The 14,031-nt window shown below is 39.1% G+C and overlaps 1 protein-coding gene across 1 annotated transcript in view; it reads right to left on the reverse strand.

The window, feature by feature from the left end:
* The window catches only part of ASB5 (ankyrin repeat and SOCS box containing 5), a gene marked incomplete at its 3' end in the record, with an annotated part of 63,265 nt that overhangs the window by 6,562 nt on the left and 42,672 nt on the right, over window positions 1-14,031 (reverse strand). Inside the window, exon 4 of the mRNA XM_083368072.1 lies at window positions 2,409-2,488. Coding sequence (XP_083224198.1) covers window positions 2,409-2,488 — 80 coding nt within the window. The remainder of the gene's footprint in view (window positions 1-2,408; window positions 2,489-14,031) is intronic.

Genomic DNA, 14,031 nt, shown 5'->3' on the forward strand with positions numbered 1-14,031 from the left:
CAAATTTGAAGGGAGTTATAAGTTTTTGGGTGACCAGGAAGATTGAAAGATAGTTGAGCAAGGAATACAACATCTAAGAGATCTGACTCCCAGAAAAGATTGGAGGCAAGGAGCTTGTGTCATATATAGTACATGACTGACAGGGAGAAGCAGCTCATCCCAAGTGGGGCCCCATTCTTAGAACCAGGAAGAGAAGTCATTACCAAGCTCACCTCTTTGAGTATCTCTAATTAAAGCATTGCCAGGTGATGCAACACTGAAAGCCAATTGGCTTGTTCAGGACCAAGGCTTCAGAACCGTTTTCCCCACATCCAGCTAGTTCAGATATGGGAAGGATCTCAGATCCCATTATCTTTAGGCTGGCTGGAGGGCTTGGCCTATAGAACCTCTAGAATTGCAATGTAAAAATCCCAAAACTATTGGAGAAATGGTAATTCTGCCAGTGTTGTTGATGATAATGTAGTTAGTGGCATCATTACGCATGTTATTCATAATTACATACGTTTATGACATCAGGGGAGTCCCAGCACTGCAAATTTGGAGATCCTCTGAAATATAGAAAATTCTAAAGTTTTACTGCCATGGGAACTTAGCTATTTTAAACACGAAAAGATGCCAGTCTGTACTTAGAATAGTTTTGAATTTACTTGTGGCATGGGGATCTGCATGCTGAAATTGTTTTAAGTCACCTTAAAGGTTTGCAGAAATATGGGATGTAACTTTAATAAGGAAAATAAAAATACGGTAAAAAACCTGCTCCACAATATAAACTAGCCATATATTGCACAAAATATCTACAACAAATATTTAGTATATGAAGGGCAATGACTGGGTATTAAAGTTTCAATAGTAGAAGGCAGAGGGCTAACTAACATATCCATCCTCATCAGTTTTATTCCAATAGAAAGTAATTCTTGGATAAATTAGAATAATGAGCAGCTCTGGTTGTATAGCCTGCAGAATCATATTAAAGAACCATCCAATTTGAGACCATAATTCACATTATGTTTAAGGTAATCTCATTCTGTAATCATATCCTTGGGCGTCCTCTTGGATTCACGGCTCAATTTTGAAGACCATATAGGAGCCGTGACCAGGGGGGCTTTTGCCCAGGTTCGTTTGGTGCGCCAGTTGCGGCCCTATCTGGACCGAGATGCCCTACGCACAGTCACCCATGTGCTCGTGACCTCCAGGATAGACTACTGCAACGCTCTCTACATGGGGCTGCCCTTGAGGACCACCCGGAGGCTTCAACTAGTGCAGAATGCAGCTGCGCGAGTTGTTATGGGAGTCTCCCGATACTCCTGTGTAACACCTCTTTTCCGTGAGCTGCATTGGCTTCCGGTTACCCTCCGGGTGAGATTCAAGGTGCTGGTAATGACCTATAAAGCTCTAAATGGCTTGGGTCCGGATTATCTAAGGGATCACCTGCTGCCGGCATCAACCTCCCATCGTCCTGTGCGCTCCCACAGGGAGGGCCTTCTTAGGGTACCGCTGGTCAACGAATACCGGCAGGCTATTCCCAGGGGAAGGGCGTTCTCTGTGGGCACGCCGGCTCTTTGGAACCAACTTCCCACGGAGCTTAGGACTGCCCCCGACCTTTGCTCATTTCGCAGGGACTTGAAAACCTGGTTTTTTGAGCTGTCTGGCCCAGACTGAGGGGTTTTAATTATTTATTAATGGGGTTTTAGTTTAAATTCAGGGACTTAATTTAATCTTAATTTTAATCGATTTTAACTTTGTATGTTGTGTATTTTTAATTTTTCCCTGTAAACCGCCCTGAGTCCTACGGGAATAGGGCAGTATACAAGTTTAAAAAATAAATAAATAAATAAATATTAAATAAATAAATATCCTGATTTTGGTTAGCTTTGTTTAACTACAGCCTTGTGCTTTTTGTTTGTGTGGTTGTTATTTAGTTTTAAAAATCAGATTGCTTGGCTGTGCCCTGCAAATGTAGTTAAAATACTGTTTGCAGAAGAGAGGTGCACACAAATCTCTATCAGAAAATAAAGCTCATGTGCACACTTAGCAGGAAACCTTTAACAACAATGTGAATTAGATGATTTTATCACCTAAGCTTGGATAGCAATTATTTGGTTAGTTTTTCGGTTGTAAAATTGGTAGTGTTCAGAATCCTAAAACACTCTGCCTGGATATTTATTATTTCATTAAAGTTGGTGCTTGGAAGGACTATATCTAATTCTGATCTGTATGTCATCATCACTGTCATATATGCTATGGTGAGATTCTTTGACCTGTATAAACAAGTAAAGAAACCACAAAACCCAAAACTTGTAATTAATAAACAGTGAAGTAATACCATCTTCATGTTTAGCAAAGCAGTAAAAACGCTTTTTCATTTGATAGAAATGAACATTGATTTTAGTTACATTTTCACATTTTACCTGTGCAATTAATGTTTTGAGAGAAAGAAGGCGCCCTTGGCTTGCTGCTTCATGCAGGGGTGAACGATCTGCCCAAGAGCCTATGGAACAATACCATGGCATAGTTTAAATTACATAAATAATTTTCATTAATGTAAAAGAACTGATACAAACAACATACCGTACATAACTATCAATATACAGGTAGTCCTCAAGTTATGTTCATAATGAAGCCTGCCCATTACAATTATAAATTTATGTGAATCACATTAAATGAACAAGCCCCCCTCCTTGCTCTCCCCAATTCATTCGTTAATCAAATATGTTAACTGTGCATGGGATATCTCAGAGGTAGGGAAGACCATGGAGGACCCTGGTGTAGAAACAAGACCACTTGCCCCCAGTCACCCAAGGCCGTGCCCATTTACTGAGATATCTCTTGTTCCTTTTCCCACCCCCTAGGGTCCCCACAACTGCTTGGGGCTTCTCCACACCAGCACCTTATCACCGAGTGTTTACTTACCTTCCAAAGAGCTCCAGAACAGGCTAGGCCACAGGTCTGCAACCCGCGGCTCTTTCAGCCATCTCCTGCGGCTCCCAGTCTTCTGCTATGTGTAGTCCCCCCCCAAAAAAAGTGGGACTAAAAAAGTTCAACCAATCAATTCAAATATGCAGGGTAGGTGTATATCTCGCCTTGGCTCCACTCTTCAGTCAAACCCTGTTCTGCGCATGTGCGCATGTACATGCATGCCCACACATTTTTTGCAGCTCCCAGTTTTTCCTTTTGTGAGGGAACCATTTCCGAGTGGCTCTTTCACTGTTTCAGGTTGCTGACCCCTGGGCTAGGCCATATGGTAGAAAAGGCCATGGTTTTTTCAGATTCTGGCAAAGCTATTTTCCTTAAATCTCATGCTCTTACACATTTTTGCTCAGAGAATGGAATTGTCTGTAAGAACACAAGATCTATTGCATCTTTGAAAGCCTTATCTGGTCCCAGCCTGGGTGGTGCACAGGTGCACAGGCACCCTCTGCACATTGCTGGGCGGTTGGTTTGAATGAGCTGCTTCGAGGATTGTGGTGCGAAGGTGGCGGCAGCAGTCAATCAATGTAGGACATTTTTCATGCTGGTTTTGACTGGAGTAAGCAGGACTGTGAGACGGATGAGCAGCTGTAGCAGGAGAGTGAGCCAGAGCAGTGGCACTGTTGCTGGGGACACCATGCTTGGGAGTCTGTGCCATCTGTGCTTACTTGCCTCCTGTGGTGCCTTGGGTGAGTTCCTGGTGTGGTGGGCAGATGCTCCACAGCTGCCTGTATTGCTGGAAGGGTCCTCTCACTCCAGGTGATCCCTGCAGGCTGTAGGCACTTCCCTGTCCACCTGATCTTCCCCAGGGGACACCCAGCAAGTGTAGGATGGCTGGTGCATCAAGCTCTTGATCTTTCTATCCATATCCATGGTGGTGCAATTGATGAGGTCCAAATGGGTTCAGTGGTCCACTGGGTGGTCAGCATTTAAGGAAAAGGTGGCCGCTTTTTTGTCATGTGGCCCAGCCTGTTCTGGAGCTCTGGAGATCTTTGAAAGGTAAGTGAGGGACCAGTACTGGGTTGGGGAGGAGCACATGGAACTGGGTCGGCTAGCACAACAGGCCCAGTGCCTGTGGAAACCCCGTGGGACAGGATGGGTGAATAGGTAGAGGGTATGTTTCAGTGTCTCTGTGATCAATCATAAGGGCAAATGACTGCCATGGTGTTGCAATATATGTAACTTACGCATTGAGAAGGGTGTCATAACTTTGAACTATCACTAAGTGAATTATCATAAGTCAAGGACTACCTGTACTATGAAAGTTCTCACTGTCACGACCTTTACCTGGGTGAAACAGTACATCACAGGGCAACAATGTCTGAACCAAGGTACCTCCAAAGGACTAATTTACAGAATATATGTAAAATCTGGGACCTGTGACTCCCTAGGGAATAAAATTTGAGAATATTGTGGCTGCTTCAGTGCTACTAACTGCTGCTGTACTGTTGGCCTGCTACTGTGGTCACATCATTTTTATTTTCATTATTCTATTTCCTAGCCAGTTTTTCAATCTCTCAATCCTTCCCCCATCTAGCAGTAGGCACTTATTTATTTGCCTGCTAAAAATAGAAGGAAAGGGAAAGGGAAAGGGAAAGGGAAAGGGAAAGGGAAAGGGAAAGGGAAGGGGAAGGAAGGAAGGAAGGAAGGAAGGAAGGAAGGAAGGAAGGAAGGAAGGAAGGAAGGAAGGATTTCTGATACTCCCTGCCAGTTCACCACAAGGAAACTCAATGAGGAAGCCGGTAGGAAATTGGAAGTTGCTTCTGCTCCCACTGCTTTTTTGCCCAATGATTCTGTTTCTTTGTTAAGGAAAGGAAGTATCTTTGAAACAATGAACCAATGGGCCTTGGGTTGTCTAGTTCTTACTAAATCTAAATCTCATCCCTCAGTATACATCTGGTGAATCATTCTCTGAATGGAAGAAAATGATAATGGTATTCTTTGGTTTTTTTTATTTATCCACACATGGAAATGCTTTTAAGGTGTAAACCTAAATATGAATGAAATATTAGAACTGAGCTGCAAGTTCCATTAGCTGCAAGTCAGTTAATGGAATTCACTTAATATAGTGCTGTAGCCAGAGGGAAATGGCCCCTATTTCTTTTACCATATCAAAATACTAGTGTGTCTTTCAGCTTTTGCCCTATTGCGCAAACTAAGCAATTCAGTCCACGGGTTCAAAACATATTGCTAAATAGCTGAAGAAAAATCCAGAAATACATATGTGCTTTCCAATGTTCATTCCCTGCAGTAAATAAAACTCTTCTGATTTCAATTCAATGTAGATGTGTACATAATATTTGTTTTTAACACTGCACAAAATTCCACCACATGTTATGGTAAAAGGAACAATATCTATTTATACCAGAAAATGAAATATAAGCCACATATCTTGCAACAGATTATTGTGTGAGCAACAGATCCCAAGATGTATGGTTGCTATTTACAACTTCCTTCATCAATCCTCTGCAGAGAATTCATTACACATTTGTGTCAATTTGTTTTACTGCCAAATGAGCTTTAAAAGCTGCAGCATTGGGGAAAGTGCATCAAGTGTATAAAGTGCCTGATTAGTATCTCTGAGGCATACTGAGCTTGTACTGGGACTATTAATTTTGTTAAAAGTAGAATACTGCAGTCAAAATCTTTCTTACTCTCAGTTTTCACTTTCCCTTGCAAAACATATTGATTCATATCCTTGCTAACTTTCCTGTTTCCTCCCATTCCTCCCTTTAAATGTAAATGCTGTGCTTCTTAGAAAATCATGGCATATGTCATTATTACAAAGCCATGACATTCATTTTCTCACAATGTCAGGATAAAATCCAAAACTCTGCACTGAACTAAGCCTCAGTGTCTAGTGTCTCTATAATAGCTATACTAAAAGCAAATATAGACTAGCTAACGCCTCACTTCAAAAGTGTTCCCTGTGGCCCTCCTTTTTCTATTAATTAGAGCTAAAGGTTATCTCCCATATTTTATATTGGATTTCAATCTGCCTTTCAAGTAGCCTGTTATGGTTACATTTGGAAAGAAAAAGGGATTGTAAAATGTTTGTATAATTCATATGAGAATACTGTAAGTTACTTCTTGGAGGAATGTTTCATCCTGCATTCCCTCCCCCTTCCTCCATTTAATTTCTACAAGATATTGGAAAGAACAAGACTATAAAACTGTACTCTGACATTTTAAAACCCTATATAGGAAATGCTGAAACAATCCTGATTTCTAAACTTCTAACCCAAAGTCCAACAGGACACTGAGATTTTTGTCAGTTATGTAATGAATTCTTGTAGTTTAATGATTGGTGGCAGAATTATAAGTACCCTAGAACAGGGGTCCCCAACCCCCAGTCTGTGGACCAGTACCAGGCCATGGCATGCCAGCAACTGGGTTGCACAAACAAGCAAAGCCCCATCCGCAGGCAGCACACAAAATCACACCCCCTCTGATCTGTGTAAAAACCTCTCTCCACAGAACCGGTCCCTAGTACCCAAAAGGTTGTGGGGGCTCTGCCCTAGAAGTAACAGAGGTGTAATTTAATATACAAAAGTCTTTCAGTACAGTACTTCATTTTATCAAGCTTTCACAGCATGGCATGCACTGAATTGTAATGGAGAGAGAATCAAGTTCCAGTTCAGTCTAGTTCTTTAAATTTAAGGAGAAAAATATTAAAAGGATTAGTTGAGGGAAAAATACAAACCTAATATTTTTAGTCTAACGTTTCCTTATGATTCTTTTTTCACTGATCGAAATGCAAAGTACCAGTGGCTATATTTAGATTCTGCATTGCAAGTCATATGTTATCTAATTTAGGAGGAACAAGAGCTGCAGTTCTGTAAATATTGCAGAGATCAAAGTTAAAATGCTACCATAAACAGAAAAAATAAGGAAAGTTTTAAACATTGTATACAGTACCTAAATCTCCACCTCCCCATGGCATTTCCAGCCAATTTTGACTATAAATCCTGCTCATTTTAAATAAGAAAAACTGTCTCTTTAGCTGATTCTTGTTAATAGCACGTCAACCATATTTAGAAAGAGCTTCTTGCACTCAGTATAAAATGAACTTTCACCTGTAAAGACACTGCAGAAAACAAATATCCAAAGACCTAAGTTTAATATTTCAGCTTCTATTGCTCAGCCCTGTATAGTAGAAATGCTATCTGCAACATTGCATACTTTAAAATATATACAGTATTTCATTTTATAATCAATTATGTGTTCTAAATCATAATGATTTGAATTTGGCTCTAGATTCAAATATCTGCTCTGAATTTATTAAGTAAATCTGAGCAAAATAATCGCCTAACCTCATTTACATCTTTAAAAGAGAAAGATAAGTACTTTATTTTATACAACTTTTGTAAAAAAGAAATGTAATAAAACAACTAATTATTACAGAAGTTAAATGTTTAAAGTTAAACTTTGCAATATGTTATGAAGTCATAGTGCCATATACTGTGAAAATGGTCACATGTAACTAGACAATAATCTATCAATTTCCTAAAATTTTCTGTTTGTATAAAAGTATTTCTGAAAAATACCATGCCCTTGTATTATTATACAAACAATTAGCTGCAGTGTTATCTTTAAATATTTTGTAAGAAATAACTCATATATAATTTCTGGATTTATATATAAGCTATAATTTTCTATAGTTCAGAGATTAATTTATGGCTTCATGGTAACTTATATCCTCAGTGTCTATGAAACATTATTTGTCTGAATAGTCCTTTTTGACCAAAATATCTGAATCATGGTTTACAACCAGTCTAAGACAGCAAAGAGGAGGGTATTTTTCTTACAATCCCTAAAATAGGGGAATGTATTTAGGATTTTAACAAAATTTAAGGGATGATAGAATTCCTTTTTTCTTTTTTTAAGTGACCTGCCACTTCAATTGAACACTTCAACATTTCATCTGACCACAAATGAGTTAGTTTGCAATAACAAAATAGACATACCGCTTACAAACTTTAGTTTTTCATAGTAAAACCTCGCTTCTCAAGTAGAGTAACTGTCAGGCTCCTTGAGTCATTCTCGGGACACTGCCATTCTGTTGGAAGGGGGGTAGTAGTGGGCTCTGGGATGTGTTTCCTCTGCTTTGTTCTTTCAACCTTTGATGTATCTCTTTGGGTGTGAAAGGGGGAAGGAATGTGCCTGGGACCATCTGCCTTATCTCTTCTCCGCTAGGAAAAGGATGCAAAGCCTGGGAACAGCGCCTTAATGCTCTTTCATCTTCCAGTTCTCATAAGAACATCGCACTTTTGGATTAACTGGGCACAGACTGGGCCATTGGGCACTTGGGAGGGGTTTGAAGAGAGGGGTTTAATGTAACAGTTTGAGAGGAAATATTCAGATCTCATCTTGCCTTTCTCATTTCACTACCTTTCAATAAAAGTTCCTTTTGAAATGATGCCAGTTTCAGCAGTTCTGCTTTCTTGGGAGTACAATATTAGCTGAGGCAGGATCTTTCAGTAACTCTTGCTTCTGTTCTTCAGAATTCTTCCTCACAAGGAGAATATTAAAAATATTTGGTGACTAGAACTTAATCTCAGTGTAAATCTTATTACAGACCTGCAAAATAATAGCCCTGACTTCTTTGGGAAGTTTCACAACAGCATAAAGAATACATTTCAAATGTGATAGAACTATGGTTTTCCAATGGACTTTCAGAATGTTATTGTGTAATCATTCAGTATCTTTTTTATTTTATTGCTTGAATATATATTAAAAGAGGAAAACATTACAAAAACACTCTGAGAAAAATTGCCAGTTCTACCCAGGTAACATTTTAAAGATACTGGAAATAATTCATGCTAATGTTTAAATATATTTTGACGACATAAAATAATACTCTACTATGTCTCTACTATGTTAACAAAGAGCAAGTCAGAAACATAATACATATATGCAGGGCTTTTTTCTCATAGAACGCTCAGAACAGCATTCTGGCACCCTTTTTTGAAGAAGAAAAAAAAAGCTCCCTCTATTGGCTTTCGAAAGCCTATTGCAAGCGTAGGCAATCTTGGCTCTTTTATGACTCGTGGACTTCAACTCCCAGAAATCCTGAGCCAGCCACACTGAGGGGAAAGAGAGAGGTTTCCAAGCTGAGCCATGCTGGCTCAGGAATTCTGGGAGTTGAAGTCCTTGAGTCATAAAAGAGCCAAGGTTGCCTACCCGTGCACTAGAGGAGGACATTAAAATTATTTACAAGGTTACTTCTTTAGGAATTAAACTTTTAGAATCTAAAACAGCTAATTCAAAAAAGCCAACAGGAAAGAACCTCACATTTTTCATCTGCTTCTGTCTTTTGGAAGGTAAAATTAGATAACAAAATAATCTATTTCCTATGTTAACATCTCTGAAATGAAATCAATAAAGGTAACAGGAAAGAAATGAGAAACATTTTTCTCAATGTAATATGTCTAATTTAGCTGATGCTAGAAAAAAATAGTATCTTTTGTACATACTCTTGAAAACTATTTTGAATCTATAACCATCTATTACAACTAAACCACTTTAAATTAAACAATTCTTAAGAATGAAATATTCTTAATTTGGACTTTACTTTTACTGTTTGGACTGTTGTGTGTTTTGAAAAATAGATTATTTAGAATCTAGTTATGTTGCGCTTCAGTCTTTAAATAATTAACCTAGTATATACATAACAATATACAATGATTTCCATGGTGAGCTTAACATCAATAACAACATTTATTAAAAAGGCTAAAATAATTTCTGGTGGTATTATCTGTACATTAAAATTTTGTTTAGTCACAATCTTTCACTTTTCACATTCTGGACAAGCAGTGTTCATGTATCCTAGCAAAAGATGTTACATATGTGCATAAGTGTAGTCAGTAGGATATGCCTTTTTAAAAATATCAAACATGCAAAGAAACAAAAATAAGTCCAAAATATCTGTATTACATCCAGAAATGCCAACTTTGCAACCAATATTTCTCATCCATAACTATGGTACCCTAAGGATACCTGCATACATGCAAATGCTTCTCTGGGATCAGTAATGCAGCAGGGATTGCTTTTTCCTTCCAGTAACAGATTGCTGGGAAATACCAAACAGGGCCTTGAGAATTCCAATGTTTGTTACAATTTTTTCTGGATGTGGTTGGAAAGAGGCCTAGAAATGCCAGCACAAATACATCACACTTGCTGAATGTGCACATGCAACTAATTACAATCTTCAATTATATGTGATATATCTAAAATGAGATGGGTTGTCTCAACTGCAACTTGCAAACTGTTCTGTTTTGCGGCAAAACAATCCAGGACAAGCTTATCAGCAGAGCTTAGAGAGGATTCATTAACACAATTTTTGGGAAGGAAAGAAACAGAAGGACAGTTTAACATATTCCAGTTGATGTTATGTTATGTAACATCTTCTGGGAGTTGAAGTCCATGAGTCATAAAAGAGCCAAGGTTGTCTACCCCTGGCCTATTGACTTCCAAAAGCCAATAGGAATTGCTGCTGAGCGCGCCAAAAGATTCAGCCGGCAAACGTTGCACAAGTAAGTTGTCTGCAGCGAAGGCAGGAACTATGCACCCCTCCCTGCTGCCTAACTACACCATCTCAACTAGGTAAGTAAGATATTATTTGCAAATAGGATGGCAATAAAAAATTTAGGCTGCATTTACATCAGGGCTTTTCAACCTTTTCAGAAATTGTACCACTTTTAGGACATGACAATATTCATGTACCACGAGTGCTTAACAAGGTGTCAAAAACTTGATGACTAAAAAAAGGGGAGGGGGTATTTTGGGTTTTATTGGTTAGATTCATTTATTGTTATAGAAATGGCTAGTTTATAATATTATAAAAAAGCAAAAAGTTGAGGTTCAATGTTAATGCTTCCTTCTACTCCTGCAACAGAGGAAGTCAGAAGTCAGTGCCTTTTCTTTTTTCCCTTCTCCCCCTCACTTTTCCTTTTTTCTCTCACCCTTCGCTCGCAAAAGCCCCCCCACTCACTCACACTTTGCTCACAAAAGCCTCCAGTCGCTCTGACTCCCTCCTCCATCTCTCTCAAAGGTAACTTGTTCAGTCTCTCCCCCACGCACTCCGTATCTTTCAAAGGCCTCTGGCTCGCTCGCTCACTTACTGTCCCGTCACTTCCAAATGCCATTTGCTTGTTCACACACTCACTTACTGCCCTGATGCTTCCAAACACCATTTGATCATTCACTCACTCACTTACTGCCCCGTCACTTCCAAACACTTCCGAATGCCACTTGCTTGCTCACTCACTTACTGCATTTCGAAGCGACGGGGCAGTAAGTGAATGAGTCCTGGTGCCAGAGACCGCTGCCACGAGGAACACAGCTCTGGGTTGGGGTTTGGAGCAGCTCTGGGTGGGGGCTCAGCACGGGCCGCGGCATGGCAACTGCAGGGAGGAGAATCCCCACAGTGGCTGTGGGGAGGGGAATTCCCGTGGCCTGTGGCTCTGAGCCACAGGGGCAGGGGTGCAAGGGACGGGTGGCAACACCGTAGCAAGACACCAGCATCGCTCCCAGTGACAGCACCTTTGAGTTCCGGCACCTTTTTTTTTTTAGAAAAACAGCACTGCATATATGTATCAGTGATTCAAGTCAAGCAACTGAGGTTACATTATCTTTCCGAAATTGAAGGAATAAGAAACATAAAAACATAGGAAACTGACAGCACAAAAAGACTCAGTGATCCATCGAGTCTGCCCTTTGAGTTTTTTGTTTTTGTTTTCTTTTTAATGTATGTATTTATTATTTTTAACTATTAATTATTATTTATTTATATTTTTGCTTCATAACACCATTCACCCAGATGTTCAGACTGGATTTGGCATGTTTGTCTACTATCAAGTTCTTTCCAAGAACCTAGGATAGGCAGATCTGGATGTCTGATGGTGTTATAGATATCATCACAGGATGGAAGCTTTTCTGAGTAAAGCCACTTTTTACAACTGACTGATGGTGAATTTTGTTTTGGAATTTCACCCAACATGCCGCTGCCATTGCTATTACCTTTGCTTGCTTTTGCCACAGTTGTTCTATTTCTATTTGTAGTTCTTTGTACTTTGTTATTTTCTCTATTTCTTTCTCTTCTTTTCTACTGTCTCCACATACTGTCCCATCCACTATCCAGACGTTTTCATCTTTGGTTTTAGGACTATACCATCTCTGGTGCTGGGTGGGATTGCACTGCCCCAAACAGACCCCATGTGAAATCTGGGGATCCTCTAGGATTCAAAATTCCTGTTCAAGGAGAAGGTAGCAGTTGTGGCTAGGAGATCCTTCATATCATGTGCCGCTTGCATCCATTCTTTAACCTTCTTCAGAAAGGGAAGGTTAAAATCTGGACAGCAGCAGTTTAGATAATGGAAGGTCTGCTGATGACAAATGATAGTGTGCTACTGCCACCTTCAAAACCAGGGAAACAATCCTCTCCCTCAAAGAAGCCAATACAATCACATAAGCCCATCAACTAGCCACCTTATTAGCCACCACATAATAATCCATAGGGACCAGGCTCTAACAAACTGGTGTCTGAGCTTACAGTTGGAAGGATCTTGTCCACTTCATCATGAATGTGTGAGACTAGGTTGAAGCCACCATATCTGAAAGCATGTAAGCAGGGTCGACAAAAGCCGGGGAAAAACCCCTTAGGGAAAGGAACCAAGTTTTAAGGAAACAAGGGAACAAAAATTGGGCTGTCAATCTAACACGGTGGACACATTTACAAATGCAAACTAGATATGATAGAGATGTTAAAATGTATGGATTTTATAAGGAACAAACTGTGTTTGATAAGACATTGTTGACCTCAGATGAAAAACTAATTAAGAAAATGTATAATTTTTATTAACTTTAGAAATGGAAAGTGAACAAGTTAATGAAACAATGATAAGATGGGTGACAAATTTTGGTTGTAATATAGAATTAGAAAAATGGCAAAATTTATGGGAAAGAAACTATAAATTGACAAACTTGACTTCCTATAAAGAAAACTTATACAAAATGTTTTATAGATGGCACTTGCCACCAGAAAGATTAGCAAAAACGTTTTAAAATATGTCAGATAGATGCTGGAAATGTAAGCATGTCATGTTTGGTGGACATGTGATAAGTAAAGAATTATTGGAAAAAGATACATACTTGGCTAGAACAGATGTTAGGAGAACATGTTGATTTTAAACCTGAACCTTTTTTATTAGGTATAATGCAAGAAAAAACTAATAAACAAAGCTTATACTTGACTTTGCATGTCATGATAGCGGCAAGAATTATATTTGTGCAACACTGGGAAAATGGAGGAATACCATCAGATGAAGAAATAATTAAAAAAATACTAGAATGCACAGAGATGGACAGATTCACTATGAGACTGAAAGAAAAAGAAGAAGCGGACTATTATCAAACTTAGAATTTATTTTACCACTGGCTGGAAGAAAGAAGAAAGGATTAGGAATTAAATATGTATTAGCGTGTAAACTCAGACAGCATGTTGAAAAATTACTATTGTATGTATGGAAAAAATGAATTTTTAAAAAGGGAACAAAAATTGGGCCTAAGCACTTGGGAAGCCCTTCCCCACCAACAAAGCAAGGATTTGGGGGGATAAAAGGAGTCCTGAAGCCTGTCCAGTCTTTGAGTCATTTTTGGATCCAGACTTCCATCCCTGACAGACACTTGGTAAATGTGGATGAGACAGTGTGTGTGTGTGTGTGTGTGTGCATGCGTGTGTGTGTGTGTGTGTGTGAGAGAGAGAGAGAGAGAGAGAGAAAATATATATACATTAACCAATAAAGTTGCTGTTATATTAAATTCACTGGGTCTCTGTGTATACTAAAGAACCATTTGTGCCTTAGTATTCAGTTGAAAGTTTTTTGAATGTGGCAATTTTTCAGGACTGTGAGTGTGTAAGAAAGTGACCATAAGCTGAACCTGAGAGGATACGTACATAACAAGTCACAGAATCAAACTGAGTCCAAATAACATCCCGAGAATGCACTCCAGGAATTAATTTGGATCTGTTTAGTAAAAGTCCTAGTACAATTCCAAGTGAAT

Source organism: Vipera ursinii (assembly GCF_947247035.1).
Source record: "Vipera ursinii genome assembly, chromosome: 7".
NCBI lineage: Eukaryota > Metazoa > Chordata > Lepidosauria > Squamata > Viperidae > Vipera > Vipera ursinii.